The sequence below is a fragment of the Aulonocara stuartgranti genome (assembly GCF_965226115.1).
Source record: "Aulonocara stuartgranti genome assembly, chromosome: 23".
NCBI classification, from domain to species: domain Eukaryota; kingdom Metazoa; phylum Chordata; class Actinopteri; order Cichliformes; family Cichlidae; genus Aulonocara; species Aulonocara stuartgranti.
Window position 1 is genome coordinate 301,574 of NC_138958.1, and position 23,892 is coordinate 325,465.

At 40.5% G+C, this 23,892-nt stretch overlaps 1 protein-coding gene across 6 annotated transcripts in view; it reads right to left on the bottom strand.

Moving 5' to 3' along the window:
* pex5la (peroxisomal biogenesis factor 5-like a) overlaps window positions 1–23,892 on the bottom strand; it is a 124,885-nt gene that overhangs the window by 27,598 nt on the left and 73,395 nt on the right. For 3 of the 6 annotated variants that reach the window (XM_082522918.1, XM_082522916.1, XM_082522913.1), the window contains 6 exons: window positions 15,300–15,411; window positions 11,267–11,476; window positions 10,411–10,531; window positions 8,431–8,524; window positions 7,304–7,333; window positions 3,813–3,908 (listed from right to left, as the gene is read on the bottom strand). In XM_082522918.1, coding sequence (XP_082379044.1) covers window positions 3,813–3,908; window positions 7,304–7,333; window positions 8,431–8,524; window positions 10,411–10,531; window positions 11,267–11,476; window positions 15,300–15,411 — 663 coding nt within the window. The remainder of the gene's footprint in view (window positions 1–3,812; window positions 3,909–7,303; window positions 7,334–8,430; window positions 8,525–10,410; window positions 10,532–11,266; window positions 11,477–15,299; window positions 15,412–23,892) is intronic. The other 3 variants (XM_082522914.1, XM_082522917.1, XM_082522915.1) reach the window with 3 other exon arrangements.

Here is a 23,892-nt window from a genome sequence, read left to right on the forward strand (position 1 = left end):
ATGTCTCTAATTACTGTAACTTATCCTGTGACATCAGGCAAAATGTCCGGTTTGTTTACCGTCCGTTTGCAAGCTCGCTCAGAGTCGTGAATATTTTTCTCGGTCAGCCCACTCATGAACTCTCCTCTGTGGATTTTACACACACTGTTGTGTCAGTTGGCACCACAGGCCGATTACGTTGTAGGAAGCACAATAGTGATCATTTCACAAAGAGATTAAAAAAGAGCTGAAGAAATCAAATGGAAATCAGCTCCATGGGGCTTCAGGTAGAAATTCACATTGCACGAGCCATCATGAGTGAACATCTTACTATTCATCACTGATTGAAGAAAATAAGAACAACCCCAGGTTTCTCTTCAGCTCTGTAGCCAGGCTGACAAACAGTCAGAGCTCTGTTGAGCCAACCATCCCTTTAACGTTAACTAGTAATGACTTCATGAACTTCTTCACAAATAACATTTTTATCATTAGAGGAAAAATTACCAGTAATCATCCCACAGATGTAATATTATCTACAGCTACTCTTAGTACCATTGATATTAAGTTAGACTCTTTTTCTCCAATTGATCTTTCTGAGTTAACTTCAATAATTACTTCCTCCAAACCATCAACGTGTCTTTTAGACCCCATTCCTACAAAACTGCTCAAAGAAGTCCTGCCATTAATTAATGCTTCGATCTTAAATATGATCAACCTATCTCTAATGATCGGCTATGTACCACAGGCCTTCAAGCTGGCTGTAGTTAAACCTTTACTCAAAAAGCATCTCTAGACCCAGCAGTCTTAGCTAATTATAGGCCAATCTCCAACCTTCCTTTATATCAAACATCCTTGAAAGAGTAGTTGTCAAACAGCTAACAGATCATCTGCAGAGGCTTATTTGAAGAGTTTCAGTCAGGTTTCAGAGCTCATCACAGCACAGAAACAGCTTTAGTGAAGGTTACAAATGATCTTCTTATGGCCTCTGACAGTGGACTCATCTCTGTGCTTGTCCTGCTAGACCTCAGTACAGCGTTCGATACTGTCGACCATAATATCCTATTAGAGCGATTAGAACATGCTGTAGGTATTACAGGTACTGCACTGCAGTGGTTTGTATCATATCTATCTAATAGACTCCAGTTTGTGCATGTAAATGGAGAGTCCTCTTCACACACTGAGGTTAATTATGGAGTTCCACAGGGTTCAGTGCTAGGACCAATTCTGTTTACATTATACATGCTTCCCTTAGGCAGCATCATTAGAAGACATAGCATACATTTACACTGCTATGCAGATGACACCCAGCTCTATCTGTCCATGAAGCCAGATAACACACACCAATGAGTTAAACTGCAGGAATGTCTTAAAGACATAAAGACCTGGATGGCCGCTAACTTTCTGCTTCTTAATTCAGATCAAACTGAGGTTATTGTACTCGGCCCTGAAAAGCCTAGAAATATGGTATCTAAGCAGATTCTTACTCTGGATGGCATTACCTTGGCCTCCAGTAACACTGTGAGGAACCTTGGAGTCATTTTTGACCAGGACATGTCCTTCAACGCACATATTAAACAAATATGTAAGACTGCTTTCTTCCATTTGTGCAACATCTCTAAAGTTAGAAATATCCTGTCTCAGAGTGACGCTGAAAAACTAGTTCATGCATTTATTACTTCCAGGCTGGACGACTGTAATTCATTATTATCAGGAAGTCCTAAAAACTCCCTGAAAAGCCTTCAGCTAATCCAAAATGCTGCAGCAAGCGTCCTGACAGGGACTAGAAAGAGAGAGCAGATTTCTCCTGTATTGGCTTCCTGTTAAATCCAGAATTCAAAATCCTGCTCCTCACATACAAGGTCTTAAATAATCAGGCCCCATCTTATCTTAATGACCTTGTAGTACCATATCACCCTATTAGAGCACTTCGCTCTCGCTCTGCAGGCCTACTTGTTGTTCCTAGAGTATTTAAAAGTAGAATGGGAGGCAGAGCCTTCAGTTTTCAGGCCCCTCTTCTGTGGAACCAGCTTCCAGTTTGGATTCAGGAGACAGACTGTCACGATCCTGGGTCTTATGACCCAGCGTTTTGAGTTTTAGTTCATTTTGATGTTTATAGTGTATGTTTAAGCTCATTAAATTTTCTATGTTCATTTATTTATTATATTCCCCTTGTGTTTTCAACCCTTGTGTTAAGTCTCCCTTATCCTTTATGTGTTTCATGTCTGTTTCTTATGTTGTCAAGTTCATGTAGTCATGTCAGTGTTTCATTGTTTCCTATTTTATTTTGAAAGAGGTCCTGTGCTTCTGTGTTCTGTTTTGATCTTTCCCTGTGGGCGTTGTTATGTTCATGTTGTGTCTACTTTGCCTTTCTGTCCCATGTTTCAGGTCCCTATGTTCTGTCTCAGTTGCTGTTAAGTTTTCATGTTTTGAGTTCAGTCCGTGTGTTTCCTGTTTTACTTTCACAGTCTGTCCTATGTTAATGTTTCTAGTTTTGCTTCCCTTGTCTGTCCTGCGTTATTACTCCCAGCTGTGCTCTCCTCCTGTGGCTCATTCCCCCTCGTTATCGCTCTGTGTATTTAAGCCCCGTGTTTCTCTTTGTCAGCGTTGCGTCCTCCCTCATAGCTGTGTGATTTTCCCTGTGGTGCCTTGTGCTTCAGTTTCCCAGTTTAGTTTTGTATTGTTTGTATTGTCCCCCTACACCAGCAATAAAGCTGTGTTTTTTGAGTTTACCTTTGTCTCTACAAGTTTGCGTTTGGGTCCTTCCTTTGCCTGCACACAGCCGTACTGTGACACAGACACTATCTCTACTTTCAAGATTAGGCTTCAAACTTTCCTTTTTGCTAAAGCATATAGTTAGGGCTGGACCAGGTGACCCTGAATCCTCCCTTAGTTATGCTGCAATAGACGTAGGCTGCCGGGGATTCCCATGATGCATTGAGTTTTTCCTTTCCAGTCACCTTTCTCACTCACTATGTGTTAACAGACCTCTCTGCATTGAATCATATCTGTTATTAACCTCTGTCTCTCTTCCACAGCATGTCTTTATCCTGTCTTCCTTCTCTCACCCCAACCAATCACAGCAGATGGCCCCGCCCCTCCCTGAGCCTGGTTCTGCTGGAGGTTTCTTCCTGTTCAAAGGGAGTTTTTCCTTCCCACTGTCGCCAAAGTGCTTGCTCATAGGGGGTCATATGATAGTTGGGCTTTCTCTGAATCCATTATTGTACGATCTACTGTACAATATAAAGCGCCCTTATTTGATTTGGCACTGTATAAATAAAATTGAATTGAACTGAATTGAATACATGGGCAATGATGGTTGAAATGTGATATTGAAGACAGTTCTCATGGCTTAATGCCCACAGAACCTTTATTGCAATTCTTTAAACTCAAAAGATTTTCCCTTAAAAAAGCAGGAGGAGTATTATCATGTTGATAACAGAGAAAATTACTTTTACCCAGCTGATCAGGGGTCGTGCTAAACTACAGAAGAACAGTGTTTAAGTTCCTTGGGATTCACTGTTTAATAAGTACGATTTTTCACAGCTTGTTTTTTTCTTTGCATTTCTTAGTGAATTACAAAGATAAGCTCAAGCTGGAATAAGGAATGTTGTTTCGATGAGTAGGGCTGGATTCCAGTAAGCTGTCCGTCTCTCTAACTCGTGCCCGTTCCTGAAACTCGCACAGAAAAAGAGGGTGTTTGCCAGGAAGGGTGCATGCACGAAACAGTTTAGCTGATGGAAACTGAACATCCAACCTTCCTGTTAAGTCTTAGTAGAAGTCAGCGGCGGATGAGCCTCTTTGCTGACAGATGTACTAAAGAGAACTCTGCTTACCTCAACAGCAGCCTTGGCCCGCTCAAACTCCTCCTCCAGGGACTGATGTCTGGACAGCAGCGCGCTCCCCCACCGCTGCTCCTTCGTTAAGCGAGCCTGTCATACACACATGCATGCACACATTTCATAGTAATATAAACATTTATGCGCAAACAGGCTCCGTTACCTTCGCTCACTTGCACATGACAAACCATCACGTTCGCACACACGCTTCAAACATAGAACATCGCATTACACACACGCGCAGATAGGAGGACAGGCGGGCAGGGAGAGTGTGCAGGGTCAGCCGTCTCTGCTTTCTCAGGGATGAGTAAATATCCCTGCCTCAACAAAGCCTCTGACATGCTTAGGAAGGCCAGCCGAATCACTACTGTCAGCACCCACCCGCCCAGCCCTCGCCTCGCAGACCTGCTCCTCATCTGAACCACATCCTACTTATCCAGCCTCTCACAATTTCACCCTCCGGCCTGGCTCACTCCTGTGTGCATGCAATGTAAAACCAGAATATGCTGATAGATTCCCACTTACACACTTGGATAATGAAGCTTTGCTGTGCTGAGAAAATGGAAACCAACCAATTACACGCAAGTAGTTTTGCATTATCAGAGTGTGGTATAGTTTACACAACTTCATATGCATTCATTTTGAGAAGTAAATGATTCTGAGATACTCGTATACAATGCATTAGGCTTACTAGACATAGCAATAGCTGTATGTATCGCAGGGCTAGGAAATCTATTAGAGACCGCTCCCTGTGCTTGCAGTCCCGCCAGCTATTATCTGTAACATTTCCCATCTGGAAAGATATAATGCAAAATCCATCTTAATGTCACCCAGAATGGGTGCAAGAAAGTGCTTCATGAAGAGCAAAATGCATGCAGTGCCAAAAAGAAAAAGTTGCCACAAATGCAGGATTCTGTATTTGGATTGCTTAAGGAAAAATCCACCCGAAAGTGCTCTGTCACAGTTTCCTGTCTTCAGCTTAAATCAGAAATGTGGCGAGATTTACTATTCTGCTGTGAGATCTCCAGTCCAGCTGTAGTTTCATACCAGACAACATTTTAACAACTTTTATTCCAAATCCTTGGTGGTTGTTTTTTGGGCTTCTTTCCACACTTTTCACTTTTAGTTCATAACAAGATGGAATTTAGATTACATGGTTACAATTCACACAGTGCAACCTGATGATGTGATTGGGCGTTGCCTTGGCCATCAGTTAATCGTGTATACACCACCTGACTGGTAGTGTATACACTATTAACTTCTCATTCAATGGTTTTTCTTTATTTTCATGTTTACATTGTAGATTCTCACTGAAGGCATCAAAACTAGGAATGAACACAGACGAATTATGTAGAAGACAAAAGTGTGAAATAACTCAAAACATGTTAGATTCTAGCCAGCCTTTGCTTTGATTACTGCTTTGCACACTCTTGGCGTTCTCTCCATGAGCTTCATGAGGTCATCTCCTGAAATAGTTTTCCAACAGTGTTGAAGGCGTTTCCAAAGATGCTGAGCACTTGATTGTCCTTTTGCCTTCACTCTGCGCTCCATCTCATCCCAAACCATCTCCATTGGGTTTAGGTCAGGTGACTGGAGGCCAGGCCTCCATCACTCTCCTTCTTGGTCAAACAGCCTTCACACAGCCTGGAGGTGAGTGTGGAGTGATTGTGCTGTTGGAAAATAAATGATGGGATGGTGTGTGGCTGCAGGATGCTGTGGTAGCCATGCTGGTTCAGTGTGCCTTCAGTTTTGAATAAAACCCCAACAAACCCTAACCCACTGTCAACAAAGCAAAGGATGGCTGCTTTCTAAAATATACGACATGTTTAGAGTTATTTGTCATTTTTGTCTTTGCTGGGTAATTCCATATATGTTGCTTCATAGATTTTAAGTCTTCAGTTTGTATCTACACTGTAGAAAGTAGTAAAAATAAAGAAAAACCATGAAATGAGAAGGTGTGTCCAAACTTATAGGAACCCTGTGTGAAAACCTGATAACTAAGAACAGCAATCAAGCCTCTGCAATAACTGGCGATGAGTCTCTCACATCGCTGTTGAGGAATGTTTCTTCTTTTGCAGAATTGTTTTTAATGAGACTTTTCTCAGTCATGCACACAGAGGTTGTCGATTGGTGACATAGTCATAGCTAAAAAAACAAATACGTATTCAGGTTTAAAATAATGAGCCCTGAATTTCAAGCAGTGTCTTATTTCCTGTTGGTATTTATTGTTTTGCTTTTTTCCAGCTGTTGTTTGTCTGTGTTTTCTTTTTCTTGCTGCCCAGAGGAAACCCCAAGAATCTGCATTTAAAATGCAAAATGTTTCTGTAAAAGCAGTGGAAGTAAGTAAGCACCAGACTGCTCTGCAGAGCTATTGAGCTCGTGATGATAAAGAAAAATGTAAGATGGGATTGCCAGGACAGGCACTGAGGTGGAGGCCATTTGTTTTCTGTCTGTTTTTATCAAGATTATGCAAAAACCACAAAAGCTAATTTCATGAAGGCTAGCACAGAGGCTGAGCGTGTGCCAAGCAAGAGTCCTTTAAATGTTGAAATCTTTCTTTCAGACATTGGTCTTGGCAGAGGATGTGCCCTCCAGTTGCCCTTCTTATATTTCTAAGACATGATGTTTTTACTAAAGGCTTGATAGGATGAGGACTTACTGGCAAATTACAGTTGGATGAGCTCTTTAAAAGCAGGGACTAAGGAAACAATAAAACCTTGAAGCGTGAAGCTGGAGCTCACAGTGAGCATGCACTGTAACTGCATCATAAAAAGATTTCTTTTCATGTTTATAAACATATAAAATGACGATTCTTTCTCCTCCTTGATGTTTAACTCCACAAAATAACGAGGGTGGATTTTTCCTTTGAAGGTTGAGTTATACACTTGTGTTAGTTCGTGTATGTAAATCTCATGCAGGACCCGCCTCATCTTTGCATGCATTTTTTTTCTGTGTGCGTGTTGTACCTGCTGTGTGGGAAGCTAAAACCACTCTTTACAGTATCTCTGTCAGCGAGCTACGATGTAACTCCTGAGCAAAACAAATTTGGTGTGTTTGTTTGCCAATAGCTCCCCGGCCCCCGTGTCGGACAGCTATCTTTAATCCCAAATCTATTATTTATCAGTGTGCTGAAAAGGTGATATAGGCTTAGCTAGCTCGGTGAGCTCAACACTAATGGGTTTGGAGTAAGGCTGCTGAATAATTCATAGGCTATTAATCTAATAATGGCGTCTGAAAACAAGACCCCTATGCAGACCTACACAGAGACACCAACTAAGGCAGAAAGCGCTTGACATTTGGACCTAGTAGCACCACAAAGGAATCCATCCCAAGCCAACTTTGATCTTTATCTTACTTTTTGCTCTCAGTACAGTCACCTTGTTTTTGGTCTTTAGAGCCAGATATTCTGAGAAGGTGTGATGCTGTTTCACTGGTACAAATGTATAAGTCTTTCAGTGTTATATGAAAGGATGCATAGGGAGGCTTACATGTCTTCCACTAATATACTGCCTGTTGAGCTGAAATGGAAGAATTGTAGGTGTTAGGACAAAATGATGGGTAAACAACACACAGTAGGGTGTCTTATTAGATACAAACTTTCATTGTAACACAACATAAACATGCAGTTGGTAAATAAAGCTTAAGTCATCAGTTCTTCAAACGTATATAACGGTGCAACAATCAGAACAATACAGTAAAAAAGTTTGTAAACCCTTTGGAATGACCAGGATTTCTGCACTGATTACTCCTAACATCTGGACTAATCTTTATCAGAGTCACAAAAACAGACATTTTTGAAGATGATTAGTGCTTTTTTAAAATAATCCCTGCAGAACTCCCTCTTTTGGGAAAATTTCCTCAGTTTCCTCCAGCTCCCTGTGCGTATGTGGCTCATCTCTGGGTACTCTGACTTCCACCCTGTTAGTTTTATTGGAGATTTTAAATTGACTGTAGGTGCAATATGGAGCATGAAATGGTAACTGATAACCTGTCCTGGATGTTTCCAGGGTGTTCCCTGCCTGGCGTCTGCTCCATGGGTCTCAAAATTTGATAAACAGTGGTTTAGAAAATGGAGTGATGTTGAAAAAGTCTCTTCTATGGCATTTTACAGCTTCATGCTTCTTAATAATCTTTCCTATAGAGTCCCATTTGTCCCATCATGAAATCTTTACGTGAATGTCAAGAAGCATTTTGACGGCCTTTATTTACAGCGGCGTGCTCTTCTTCTGATTCCAGCTTCTGAAACTGAAGCTCTGATGTCAGTTTTTGGAAACATCAGGATCTCAGACATTCACAAAGCCTACACAAAGTAAGAATGTGTGACATTAATGTGGTCACTTGTACTTGTTTATAAGTGTGATTTAGACAAAGACTCAGGACACGACAGGCAATCAATGCTGGGAGGTTCCACAGCCTTTTCCTGCAGTTGTATGTTCATGTAGTTTGATTTTCTCAAGGAGGGTGGTGGTGCTGGGGGGGGGGGGGGGGGGGGTTCTGGAAAGGGAAACGCTAATGTCGGAGATGTGGAAAGCTTTCTCAGTTAAAAAAGACTTCGAGTGCGCACACAGTGCATTAATGAGGATTCCTGCCTTCCACTCACACTCCGAGCACTTACTTGTGACACCAGTGCAGACTCTGGTTCCAGTTTGGTGTTTGCTTCCAGGGTATTCTTATTTGACGAGTCTATCTGTGGTTTACAATCTATGGACCTAAAGAAAAAAGAGAGAGGACTGGGATGAGCCAGCATGTTAAACATGTTGGCAGTAGAGCTTTAAAGATGAATAATTAGAAAATGGCAGTAAAAAAATGTAATTTTATTACATGTTTGCATAAAACATCACCATGGTAAATATTTACCTTTGAACTTTGCCAATAGCAGATAAAACACTATATAATCAACAGGTGGACAAACATTCGGTCTCCCCTGTTTCACCGTCTACTAAAGTAATGTTTCCTCAGTTACCTAAAATGTTCAGCAGGACTGTTTGTCTAACAAGAAGCAAGCAAAGGAAGTCGTGGGCCTAAAAACCCTGAACATAAAGACACTAAGGCTACGTTCACTCTGCAGGTCTTGATGCTCAATTCTGAATTTTTGATCAAATCCGATTTTTTTTTGTCTGCTTGTTCACACTACAAATACAATGTGACAGCAAACGGTCTCCAGTGTGAACGCTCAACGCGTCCGCATGCGCAAAAGAAGACGTCACACACAACCCAGACCAAGCAGTAGTGTTTGACTGATGGCCTTAATATAAAGACTTCGGACTTTACGTTTCCCAATTTTGCTCTAAGTTATAATTATAAGTGTAAAGTTATTTACATATGGCCTAATAATTATCCTTATTACAGTTTATCCGTATGACTGTTTTAGAGAGGAGCAGTACAAATAAAATGTTCACGTTTCTCCAACATCGTCTTCCCAACAAACAGGAAGTGTTCACAACGTCTTCCTGGGCGCTGATAGTTGGCGTCTGTCTTGTGTCAGTGACGTAAAAGACGGATTTAATGTGACATGACCATCAAACAGCAGTCGCTTTCTAAAACATCGGATATGTATCGGATTCAGTACCACATACGAAAGTGACCCAGATCGGATTTGAAAATATCGGATTTGATGAGATGAGATAGCCTTTATTTGTCAGTTGCAGGTCTTTTGCCCACAACCGAGATGACAGACCTTGCCGACCGTACATACAATACACAAACATCACATTGGGGAGACAGGTCAGGCCAGGTAGCGAGGAAAAAAACATGGAAATGTGTAACACAGAAGGATAATACAGGAATGCACAGATATCAACACACCATAGCACAATAAACACAGACAGCAACATGGGAAAGTGTTCCAGTGTGTACATCTGATCTGGGACCGCTGCAATCTTTGACTGCGCCTCCAGCTGACCCGGTGTCCACAACGGATGGGAGGTAAGCGTTGGAGGTGGCGTTGGATCCGGGGTAGGGAGGGTGATGCGTCGGTGAGTGCTTATCAGTGTATATGTATGTGTGTGCGTGTCCAGAGTTCAGCTGAGACTGTCCTTCGCCCTGCTAGGCTAAGTAAACAGTCTTCCAGCCAACCCAGGTGGCCTTGCAGGGAATGGGAAGAACAGACTCAACACAGTCGTTATCAGGGTGTTGTTGTTCGGCTCCAGCCTTGAGCCCACAGCTGGCGCCGAAGGGATAGCTGCAATATGATGGTGATTTTTCTTTTGCAAACAACTCATGAGAATTTCAAAGCTGTTCTTTAACACTCCGACACTGGTCTCTCAATGTGCCGTTCACACTGTCACACCATGATCGGATATGAGTCGCAGAGTCAGAAAAGTCGGATTTGATGTGCTTTCCCCTGCAGTGTGAACGTAGCCTAAGACGGTTCTTAGAGGTGGGATAAAAACAAGTCTGAAGGACATTTTTCCTACAAAGTGACACAAATTTTAATGCACAAAAAGCTGCGTAAGCTCTGAGACTTTGGCTACTGATTATTAGACATCTGACAGGGAATTCAGATTTCCAGTGTAAATAATAATGATGCTGGACAGATATGAAAAAGATGATATGATTATTATCCAGTCAGAGTAATATAGAGGTAAGGACCTACCACAGAAACTCATTAGATGAATTTTTAGAAGAACGTCGTCTCTCCAGCTTCCATTTTCTGTTGCCATTTCTTTCAGGGTTGGGATTCAATTCTTCCCATTTATCCAGTGAGCCAATTGTAACTGGTGACAGTAATAACATAACAAAAAACCAAAGTGAAACATGGAAAAACAAAGAAATGTCATTTCAAATTTGCCCGTGAAACATACACAGATGTTCCACTTTCTGTTAATTTGGGGAAACGCTAATGTGTTCAGACAAAAAGCTAAATTAATCAGGTTTGGTGTGCAATTAAATGGTGACACTAATTTTCAAAGATAAGTTATTTTTTCCAGCTTTGAAACACAAACCTTTTAACACGTCTTTCTGAGAGTACAAATAATTAGCTAAAAAACAAAACAAATCTAAACAAATTTAAAAAACGAGAAGACGATCAGCTGTCCACAAATCTATCAGGACACAAAGTTCTGCTTTAAATGACATCACAGTTATAACCAGTCTCCCTCCCATGAGTTATTCACCACAGTTACAGACTTTAACCTTTTCAAACACAAAAGGAACTGGCTGTTTCTTTTCTTTTATCCCTTTCATTACATTAAATCGACTCAGTGCTTCTGTGGCCACTCTTGTGCACGTGTGAGGTCACTTCCACACAAGATGATGGGAGTTGTAGTTGTTCAAGTTATAAGGTGTGTCAGAGGGCTCGAGTGGAGGCTGATGAAGGATTGACCACGTTTGCACATTAGTGTTGGCAGCGTGGAGTGGATTCAGTTTTATTGGAGCAGGTCATCCCTGATACTAAGTGTGATTTAGTGTTACTGACAGAAAATCACCCAAACTTTGGAGCGTCTCTCTACCTGAGTCCAGTGATGCCCTCTCTGGGGTTCGCATGCTTGGTGCCGTATGTTCAACTTCCACCTGGATCAGCTCTGTCTTATCTGTCTTTTTCCTGTGTGAGGTGTTCTTCTGGCTGTCTCCCTGGGATAACAGGGCACTCTTTCTGTCCCTGCTGTTCCTCCTCTCTCCAGGTTCGCTGAGATCTAGCAGGTCCAGAGTTGAAGAGAGAACTGTGAGGAGATGGCACATGGTTAGCTTCTCATCTGTCATCTGAAGGATCATTGATAGCCATGGAAACTGCATTCATTAAACGTGTTCTAATTTGATCAAATCTGTTGGAGTGTTGGATTGCACTTAAATTTTCATAGAGTACTTTCCCCCCTCACTCTGGTCTTTTTTAAAAATTAGTAATCTGTGAGTTGACCATCTCCTTATCTCAAATGTAATTTGCGACTTTATTGGCGTCTTTACTTTAAGAGGCCTTCGAGGTTGCGTCAAACTTGTAAAACTTTGTAATGAGACTGAATAGCAGGCTTCACTTTTTGTGCACCACGGGCTTTGATTTTGATCGGCACGGTTTCTGACGTGGCATGTAGACCTGTCAGCGGTACTTAAGCTGGAGTATTCCCCCTTAGGTGGGCATCTAAAAATTTGCTGCTGCTCTTTTCAGCCAATCTAAATATACTGCAAATGACTGCACGGTCTGCTAAGGATGAGACGGGCTCTGGAGGCAGTTTGGTCAGTGCAGTAACTCAAGCACGAGTCATGTTAGGTGGCTCAACAAACAAGAAAACATTACTGTGAAAATGCTCAGGTACAAGGAGAGGACTAAAAATGAAAAAGATCTTCAGAGGTTGAAGAACTCCTGCTCAGGGCTATTTAAAAAATTCTAAGAGAGTCTGGCTCCTTGGAAGCAAAAATATTAAGAAATGAGTGGGGACTAAAAACCTTTGCATCGTATCTATCGTGGCATTTTGTCCTTTTGCAGTAGACTCGCTTCCTTTATTTCCCATCAGTAGTTTAGTGAGAAACACTGCAAACCAAATACATGACATGTTTTTGTGAGGTTAGATTAAAAATTCATGACTTGCTAAAACCCACACTAAAACGTTTTCATACACTGGATATTTGAGGAACCCACAAACTTTTCTTGCTCGCCTCCGAGGAGCCGACGACGTCTTTTGAGCCATACGAGCTTAAAAGTGCAGGTACGTGACTGCATAACCGGCATGCTGCTGCTTCATGTCAAGCAACTGAGAGTATTTGTTGACTGAAATCTCTACATAATTAGAGAGTGTGCTCGTTTTCCCAGCCTTGTGCTCTTTAGATGACAAATACAATTAGAAATCAAGGGAGACACACTCGTGTGGATGCTTGCCTGAAGAGTTTCCAGCATCAAAAGAATCACGAACGCTTTATGAAGAGACAGTGATGTAAAAATTGTTTTGCCACCCAGAGTCTCCTTGAAATGATGATGCTAGGAAGAAATACAGCGCACAGTAATTCAATTCAATTCAATTTTATTTATATAGCGCCAAATCACAACACAAGTCGCCTCAAGGCGCTTCATAGATACAGAGAAAAACCCAACAATCACATGACCCCCTATGAGCAAGCACTTTGGCAACAGTGGGAAGGAAAAACTCCCTTTTAACAGGAAGAAACCTCCTCAGTAAGCATTTAGAAGTAGTTACTGTGTAGCGGCCAGTGGGTTTGTAGTAAACAAGTATGACCACTGAGACATCGAGAGTCCTGATCTCTTCAGTTTGACACCAGTGAGCCAAAACATAATGACAAATTACAGCTGATTATCTTGTACCAGTGGTCTCCATCGGGCCACGTCAGAGCTCTGAGTGTGTGAAACAATTTGGACAAAGACCAAACTGTTCAGCGGTGACTCGCTGCTGCAGTGGAGAGAGAACATATTATTGGCCACAAAGTTAGAGGGATGTGTAACCCTCCATGTTAAGAAATATACTCTAAAACACTTCTCCAGGATGTGGGGGTGGACGCTAAAACACCTTAAAGTGTTACAGGCCCCCTAGGATGAAACATTTCACTATGTCACCAACTATATACTTCTAAACACAAATGATTACATGCAGTATTCTACCATATGCAAACTTATATCACTGAAAGATTATACTGACTAATAAGTACAATTTCCATTGACCCTCCATCATCACAAAACGAAAGGCCTGACACAACTACAAAAACTAAAATCAAGCCAGTAGACAAAATGACACTCTGTTGTTTTGTGACTGATGAAGGAAGCTACTCCCCACACTCACATTCAAGTGTGCAACGATCCAAGAATGGACCAAGTGTGCACACATCAGTGTTTAATTTGTTTAATGTTTAATTTACTAGTAACAATCGAAATGTCATCTTTGGCAATCACTTTTCAAACTTCAATTCCCAAGAATATCATGTATTGACACAATCCTACCACATCACCTTGTGATTTAAGGACAGGAAGTAGCTCCGACGGGAGTGCAGGTGAAAGAAAGGTAGAGGCTGGTGGTCCCAAACTCAGGATTTTCAGCCAGAATTAGTTTGTTTTAATTTACATTTTGATTCGTTTATATTTAGCAGTTTTATAAAGAACACATTGTTAATGACACATCCTTCAAGCCTTCCTTTGACTATTTAAACTAGCAAGTAAACATCAAAGTGATGACAAAAGGAAAAAATGAGAGCAGAAGAGTGTTGGTGAAGCGACTTTCTGTGAATGCGTTAATGTCAGAGCTGCATTGGTCCGGATGGAGACCCCCAAACCTCTGCGCTGTTTTCTTTTAAATCACAAATTTAAATAGATGTATAATTGACTCGGTTCTAAACCCCAGATACCTGTGACATCAATTCATAATTAACTGTGGAGGTTTTTAAGACTCAGAAGAGCAAAAAAACCTGCTGCTGTCGACCTGAACAGCAGATGGAAGTGAAACAGAGAAAGCATCATCACGGAGGACTCATGTGGATTAGCATACTTGAGCTCGTAATTATCTTTGCTTGTTCGATTTTGTTAAGTGTCGTGTGGTTCCGGAAACTTCCATCCAGCATGAAAACAAGTTCACAAACAATCAAACCTAAAATTTGCTTCACCTGCATCATTTTATGTAGCTGCAAACTGCAGCAGCAGGAGACTGTACCCAGTGAAATTTGCCTAAACACAGAGTTTTATTCTTATTTTTGACTTCTTATTTCCAAATCACAATGAGAAATAAATCCCTCAGTTCTGCAGTTTATGTTCCTAAACATAATGATTTTTCCATTAGGGAGAGACAGAGTTGCTCACAGCATTTTTCTCAGCTGACGAGAGATGACATGTGTCAGCTGTCTGATCTGCAAACGATGCCATGCGGAAATCAAGATGGTGTTCAGCTTCTGTTAATGTCAGATGGTTGAGTTTCTCAACAGTGAGTCTGATCCAGATTATTTTAGCACAAACAATCGTTTAAAGCACTAATTATAATACATTTGTATTATAATTCTTTAAATATAGTCAGTTTTAATGTTTGAAGTAGAAAATAAATCAGTCCACTATAATGTGTGAGAATCACAGGAAACATTATTGTATGAGGTGAATAAAACTGATTACTGGGGTGTTTAGTAGGGATAGTGTTAAAACTGCAAATAGAGCTGAAAAGGAAATGTTAGAATGAACCTTTGTTAGATGCTAAAACCTTTTTTTTAATATATATATACAGTACATCCTTCAACAGCTAATGTTTGTGCAAGCACTGGGCATCACTGAGTGCAACCTGTGGACAGTGAAGAATCAAAATATCATATAATATATGAAGGTCTATTGATCTGACTTGAGGCACAGGTAAATTATATAAAAGAAAGAAACTCGTCTCCAGGATTTTGGCCGTGTTGGATAAAAAGAGGAAGTGACATCCATTTGTTCTAGTCCCAACATGGCTCAGAAAGGTTTTCCTGGCTATTAAATATGAGTAGATTTAAATATAATGCTTGTACAAATGAAAGAAAAATACTTGATGTAAGCACATTATCATCAGCTTAAATGCGGAAATAAAAGTGCTGTACCGGCTGTGTTGGAAGTAACTGGGCGGGAAACCCCATCGCACTTGGTCTCGCAGAGGAAATCGTCGATAGAAGGGCTTAGAAGCGGGCGGCTCTCTTGTTGCTCGCTCACCAGCTGCAGGGACAAACACATGAGACAGTTCAGGCTCTCTTCGCATGTCTCTCATGCTAAACTCCCTTCAAATCCTCTGTGAAAGCCCCCCAAAGCCTTATTATTATGAGGGGAAATTCAGGCCACTGGTTCACATGACAGCAGAGCTATACTGTCAAATCCCTATGAGTGTGTAAACTTCTACAACTCTGTCCTTTGGGGGGCGACATGCTCGTGGTGCACATTATTTAACGACAGCATGTGACGGCACATACTGAACCTGCGGCCTCTCGGCTAAGCCCACTGTGACTTCTCTCTGCAAACTGATGTGTGCGCGTGGCATATGGTTGAACACAGCTGGTATTTCATGATTGTTATCACACAATCACATCTCTATGGCACCAACAAACCCTCAGGTTACTACAGAAAGAAGAGCAGGTTATTGGAGTGTGTGTCATGCACTGAGATCCAGATGAGCTGGACTCGGAGCTGCTTGGTGTCCAGAACAATAATTACATAACCATTCCTGCTTATCTCACCTTCCAAACCATGAAATGCTAATCACTTTGCCTTTGATGCACCAATTTGTAGGGTTGCCAGAGCAGCTGCTGAATAGGTCACATCCAGTTCATTATTGGTACTACGAATCCTCACAACACTTCAGGTGCAGCTGGTCTCAATTTGCCAGCCATTTCTTCATCATTTGGAGAGGAAAGCAGCCGCCACCGGTGATGTCATTGTGTAGCGTGTCCATAATGCTGGCAGCGAGGAAATGTGACATTTCCTGTTGTTGCTCTGCAGGCCATGGCCACAAGCAGAATTTTAATGAAGGTCCTGTTAGTTAGCAAGCATGAAGTGCGCTGAGCACAATCTGCCATATGCTCGATGAAGTGTTGGATGGGCTTTTGATAGCGTTATATTACTTTACAATTATGCTGACTTCCTGAATAAATCTGGAGTGCATGCTGGGCCCTGCTCGACCTCTGTTGGAGAAATTATGAAAAACAAATATCTGACCGCGGGCTCAGAGACATGAATATTGGGCTAAATGGTCATTGTAACATGGCCGTGTGACAGGTAATCATCAATGCGCGTATTAGAAAGATCTGTGTAAATGTGTGTCGACAGGAAAGAGCAGCTTTCAGTAGTCAGCAAGATGAGAAAAGTCCAGTGGACGTAAAAGCCATTTGTCGCTTTGATTGGGGAGTCATTCACCTTCTTTAGGATCTGCTCTGCCAAGCTAAATGTCAAAACGTGGGAAAAAATATTTCAGGTAACAAAGATAAAAATGAAACCACTGAAAAATATTCAAACTGCAATTTTGTGAACTTGGAAAACCAACTGAAATAAAATTTGAAGATATATACAGGAAATATTCTTAGTTTCAGTGTTTGTTTCCTGATCAGACTTTGGTGTGTACAAGACTGTGAGTCACGTGCTTTTCCTGAACGCTGTTCTCACATATGTCCTCTGTGCAATAATAATTAATGGGGACTAGAAATAGCACTGAAACTAATAGAAACTAAAGTAAAACTAAACATTTTTAAAGACGAATAAACAAACGCACTCTGGAAACAAACTGAAACTAAACTGAATTAAAAGCCAAAAGTGAAAATTAAATTAAAACGAGGCTCCATAAATGTTAAAGAGGTAAGTATTTCTCAGTTGCATTGAATAGAGAATAAATTGTAGAAACCTAAACAGGAGAAAGTAGAAGAGAAATAACAATGTTAACATAAACCACTGACACACTCCGGGGCCTGATCAGCCCTGGCAGGGCCTCCTTGGAGATAATGGCCAAAACACCCGATGAATCCAAGGTCCACTGCTGACGATGTGTCCCAAATTTTAATATGATAATTTAGATCAGATCTCTAACCCCTAAACCTAACCAAGGAAACATGGCAGATTAGCCTGGGTAAAAGACCGAAAGTTGAGGCACACAACGATATGTGCCGCTGGTAAAGTTTCTGGGCTACTTTTCCTCATAACAGCCATCCCTGAAAGATTTTCTCTATTTAAAGCAATGCATTACCAGGGACTGTAACATCTAGTCCTTTTACTGAGTGAATGAAAATAAAAACCAATTAGAAAACTGGAAAAACTGGGCAACATATTATATGTTGTGCCTCTGTTACATTATACTGACATTATATGAATTCTTCTTTGTGTTTTTTTCTTACTCTTATTTATCAGTGGTGATCAGCAAGGGGAGAAGTGACAGCTTTGGTTGTATCCTTGCTCTGCAGCAGAGATGCTTTAAAGAGGACATGAATAATACCCAGAGACGGGCCGTTGGTTTGTGGAGTGAGAGATTGTGCTGAGCAGCAGGAACAGTGACCCAGCACAGATAATTAGGCTGTGTTTGTGCTGCTCTGCTGTCTGAGTAGAGATTTTGTCCATGGGAAGTCTCACAATGCCGAGTAGCCTTATTTCACCTTTTGCTGCCAGCCAGCGTGTTATTGTCCAATTTGGTCTGAAGCAACCAATCTTAAAATGAAATGCATGAGGGTGGACTTGTTTTTAAAGGTCATATTAAGTGATTTACAGACTGTGCTTGCTCTGCAAAGGTGCAGTTGAGTGTGAGCGGAGGCTAAGCCACTGCTGAATCAGTTACAGCTGTTAGCGGTGTGAAAGGAGTGCATGCTTTATATGAACTAACCCGGATAACCGCTCAGCTGCTGGCCTTTAATGCAGGAAGTGACTCATCTTAAGTGACTTTTTGTTGCTTTTAATTAAATCACTTGTTCTCAATCAACTACATATCACCTGAGTTAAAAAGAAAAAAACCCATAGGTGTCAATGTTTCTGTGAGAGGAAAAATTCTTCCATTGCTCTTCTATTTTTCTGTTTCCTGTTTATGTTTTTGCATTCTCACTATAGAGAGTGACATATATACAGTATGTGTAACAACAATAGGCAATGCAGGCAAGGCTAAAAATATAAGAAAATACTGTAAAACATTATACAAAAGCCCATTTATAGAGGTAGGTTTTTTTTTCAATAGCACCTGATTGTGTTGAGCCTAATGGTCAAAGAAAAATTGCCCAACAGTTTTGGGCTAAAACAGTGAAAGCACAGTGTCCCTTTGTTTTAAAGACTGGACTGTGGAACCTTTAATCGATTGTCTGCTGTGAAGAGTCTGAGGGTGATATTCTGAGATCTAAAGTGGAGCCATAGCGTGGAGTGATTTAATCTTAAACTGCAGTCTGGAGTCATTTTGTATGAAGCAAAAATGGATTAGACTTGGACATGTGGCTAAAACTGAGTCGGTGATTGAAAATAATGTCAAGTTTTTAGCAGATTGCTTTTACTCAGTTATTACTTGTCCAACAAAGGGGACTAACATTATTAGAAATATGATCAGGACCAATAATGAGGACTTAAGTTTTTATCAGAGTTCAGCAGTAAGAATTAAAGGTACACAGTTCGTAAGAGAGACACTCGTGTATAATGGATTACATGGCTGAATAGATGCAGATATAAAGGAAACAAAACAGGTCCAAGGACTGAGCCCTGTGGGATCCCACGTGTTAAGATGTACTCTGTTTGATAAACTGCATAAGAGCCACTCGAGTGCCTTTCCATCTACACCATCTCACATTAGCAGCGATTAGCTTGTCACACATCACGTTGAAACTGATGGCTCTAACATGGCCCCAGTTGCCTAGGCGATGCTTATTTACTACCAGTCAGTCAAAGGTAATCTTCACTCTCATTGGTAGTCACTTCGGTTGCTTCCTTGAGGATTGAGATGAGTTTATTTCCTGCCCATTTCAGTGGATATGTCGTTTGTACTTGCTTGCCCAGTAAGGTCTCCAGTGTGTAGCCAGCTTCACTCTATTGAAGCGAATGGTTGGCAAAATCAAAGCTACAGTCAGGTCCAGTAAAATAACAAGAGCAAAAGTTAAAGTGCTGTTCATAAGCCTAACTGCAATAAAACAGCTCCTGTACTGATTCTTTCCCCTAAAGTCAGACTGAAATGGATCAAATCAGTTGTTGTGTTATGTATAGTTTTTTTTTTAACATAATGAGCTTTCCAACATATTTTGACAGGTTTCACCATCATGTCTCCTCATATTCATCTGAACCTTTTTGTATGTAAAGTATTTTAGCAACTTTAATTACAGTTACACAAGTAACTGGTGTTGCAGACCGTTATTTTGTGAAAACATTACTTAATTAAAGGTTTATTCAGATTAACAGTGAACTGACTGTGAGCAGTTCAGGTAATTGACTATTTGATAGTTAATGTACTAATTTCCTGGTACATTAATATGTTCTGTTTCCTTTATAGATTTCTGTATTGACAGCTTTGATGTTTAAATGAAGCATTAATCAGCTCTGTTATATTGCCTGTGGTACAGTAACGTATGCATGAGTGCATGCAGTCAAATGCATTCTCTAGCGTGTTGCACGTAAGAATAAAACAGAAGATTTCCTTCTGTCTGGTGTCTTCAGGATTGAAGTCTTATTTCTGATTTTAATGTACTTAACACATCATGCTTCGAGCTAACCGAGTCGTTAAATACCAGTTGAGCTGTATAGATATTGTATAGTGTTCTCTTTACACCTTAACAGGCATTCATAAGTGCACATGCTCACAGCGACTGAGCATTTGGATTGCAGCTGTGTTTTCATGCAGTGGACGATAACCATGATAAGAAGCATTTCCCATTCAAAGCATCTAATAAATCATTTGTGAGTTTGGCCTGTTTTCTTTTTAGATGCGTTTTTATAACCCTTTTTTCTACGTCACAAGACTTTGGATTTTTCCACTCTGTTTATTTATTTATTTATTTTTGGATTGATTGATTGACTGAAGGTCAGTTCTGTCAAATGAGCAGCATGTGGCTCATTTAGAAAACATCATTTAGAGTCCTCCAGTAATGCTCTGATTTAATTGAATAGTGTTGAGATTTAAAGTTTTGACAGACATGATTGGGATCCATGCTGAGCCATGTTCTGCTGACAGCTGACATTAGCATATCCCCAGAAAATGTGACATTTGAAACAATATGGTGACAAACTTCACACAAAACTACATCTTTGGTACAGTAGGCCTTTTCTTTAAATCAAGGATGCAAATTTCAGTTTTAAGTCAAGGTGATAAATCTTTGTGATTATGCACTGATAGCACTTAGCCTTTTTAGTGACATGTTTTTTTAATAGATGTCACCCAGTAGTTTGTGGATGTTGTTTTCAGGCTTCAGTTCTGGCATTATGGTTGTTGCCATGCTGTTTTTGGAGCCAGAATAAGATCAGAGGCTGGAGTGCTAAGCTAACAGTTAGCTACATTAGCATGCTTGATGAACAAGTTGCAAACATCGGCTGTATGGGACACAGCAACAAATAGCTGCTAATTAGTGTTAAATGCATGCAAATATACAACATCATCAGAACTGGAGGATAGACTGACATTATAATTAACCAGACAGAAAAATGTGTTATCTAATAGATATAAGCTGGCACCCACAGACTATAGATGGCTGTAGCTTCTGGCCCTGAAAAATGAAGCCAAAGCCAAAATGCCTCCACCCTACATTTTTTAAACTCCCCTGATGGGAATAAGTTCTTAAGTTGGACACAAGCCTGCAGTGTTTATGATCTCAGTAAAGGCTTTCCTAACGAGTTAATGGTTTTAATCACTTCTTTCAAGTTTTATTTTATAGAAACTTACTGCTCATTTTGTAAATTATGGTTGCCTTTAATGTAAAATGGACAATAAAGGAGGTTTAGCTTTAGTGCAGGGCTACTCTTTGAATTATAGATCTCTACTGTATAAGCATCCAGGTATCAAGGTTTATTAATAAGGAAAAAAAAAGGATTATGGCCGAAATATTTAAAGTTTAAAGTTGTTTGGTTGACAATGGCTATGTTAAAATATGTTAATCTTTCATATAAAGATTATATCAACACCCCCTGTCACTTAGAACGGTCACACTCGTAAAATATATATAATTTTAAGGAAAAGAGACCAAAAATGTTCTGCAAAAGGGTGTAAATATGTTTAATTCTGCTGAAAAGTTGGGGATGTCATCATGGGACTCTATTGGCATCGACTTGCTTTGAAACCAGCTTCAAGTGCCATTTGATTTGTTGCATTTGTTTTTGCTATTTCTGCACTGGCTTCATTTTAAGGCTCAACTCCATTTTTCAACAGTTTCCAAGTGTGGCACATTCACTAAAGACACCATCTGGTGTTACTATGACCATGATGGACGTATCATTTGGTGAGTTGGGAGAGCTGCAGATGAGAGATTTTAGCACAGGTTGGTGTTATGGACAGGGTGACAACCCTACTGGATTTTAAAATCCTCCAGAGTGATACATGAGGCCTGAGGTTGTAAAGCTTGGCGTTGTAACTGACTACATTTGGGATGTTTTCAAGGTTAAATGTTAAACACTAGTCTCGCCTTAAGGGGGAACACATGGTAGCGTGGTAACACTAAACTAGAACGGTCATAAAGGAAACTATAACCCATTAGCATTCAGCACAAAAGCACTGCTGTGCCTAAGTGCATCATTAAAGATGTTAGTGTGAGTGTGGAGTCTGACAGACTGAAAGCTTGATTTGACTGTGAACGGTCGCTTTTGAGCCTATAAGTTGAGGCACGCCTGTGAAGAGGAGGTTGTTTCTGTATGACTGCTGGCAGCCTTCTGATGGAGAACTCTGTACGATCTACGCCCAACCCTAAACGATCACTGTAAGCTGATGTAGTTCTTCAAAGCACTTTGTGTAATTGCCACAGGAGTCTGTTCTAAATCATGGCTTTGAAATGATGAGACCTCTTCACTTTCCTCCTCCAATCAACCAGAAAATGGGGACAGAAAATCTACCATGTTTATCTGGGATGATGTGTGAGGCACAGAGCAGGTAGCATGCAAACACTAATTACAGGTTCACTTCTAAGGCAGGAGAGGAGCTTTGTGAGCTGTTTGCCCATTGCTATGAGGAGGTTACTGTTTTCCCTCGCTGCCTTTCTTTTTAACTCTCTCCTATGCAAAGCACTTTGGCATTTTGTTTACAAGTGCTTTAAGCAGTAATCTAGAATATTATGTGATAGAAAACTTCAACTAATTGTGCCACTTGGGCTTGACTCTCAGATGTTGCTGTCAGGGGAATTGTGTACCAGAGCCTTGAAGGAGGGGAGGCTGAGGTGAGGGTAGGAAGAGGTGCAGAGGATGGAAAACACTACATAAAGGCAAAGAGAACTAATGTCAGCTGTTAGCTAAAAGCTGGCGGCTATGCGATGGATGGTTGGCTAGAAAAATGATAACAGTCAAGGTTGTATGCTTTATAGAGTTCACGTGGTTGTGAGCTGTGGTCAGGGATTATATAACTATGCAGCAAGTCTTTTTTAAAATGCAAAATTGATTCTTACAAATCATTAGAAAGCTTCTCCGTGATGCATCAGGTTGTTTACTCGTTACTTTTGTTTCCAAGCAGTTTCTTGTGGGTGGTGATGATCTATTCATCCCAAAGGCTTGTTGGGGTTTTATGAGTCATCGTGATGGCTTTATATGATTTGACTTTAGGCAGCAGAGTCAAAAGTGAAATATTTAAAAAAAAGAATAATTTCTTCCCTTATATATTTGAGTGAAGAATAAAGCTGCCATTATTTCATACTAAAAGCTTGCTACCAGACTGCCTTTGGACAAAAATCATCAATTCAACAGCCCATCGCTCTGTACTTTTCTTGTGATTTGTCCAAGACTGGTTTTATTAATGCTGAAGATCGGTCCTAACAGCTGGCTCTATAATGTGTCTTGTTATAATGACTGGAACTGGATCAGTGGTTAGCACGGCTTCCTCACAGCAACAGGATCCTGGATATTTTTTATTTCTCTGGTTACTCCGTTTTGTCCTGGCATTGAGAGTCATGGTGGGTTAGCTCCGAAACCAAGGTTAACCCTGCCTATTTTGGCCAAGGACACTAATTCAATTTGAATTTTGCTTGTAAATAAAGGTTTGAAATATTCTATCCAGTACAACATTTTGCCTGACTGATTTGTTTTTAGGAGACAGTGTGAAAAAAGTACAACGTAATATTAAAAAAGGAATGTATCCATTTTTTAGGATACTTAAAAAGGTACTTTTTGCACATTGAATCTTACCTTTTTTACTAAAAGTCAATAAAAAATGAACAAAATAACAAAAATAAAACAAAAACTGATAATTAACAGCAGATCTGTTGCACATACAGTAGCACACAGTTCTGAAGATCATCACTGTAGTTTAGTTTTATATGGATGAAGAAATGAGGATATCAGAGCTGTGAATTAAATTAGAGGAAGAGGTGAATGTGACGTCTTGTTTCATGCGGATTCTTTTTCATGTATCATCATAAAGAGTCTGGCTGGTTGAAGCCTGTGTGTGTGTGGCCCATTCAGACATCATGCATCATCTTGGGCTTTCCAAACAAACCTGACCTGACTTGACGTGCGGCTAAAGGGACCACCGGCTGTGGCTTAGCCTCCATCACTTGCTAAGTGACATCAGGC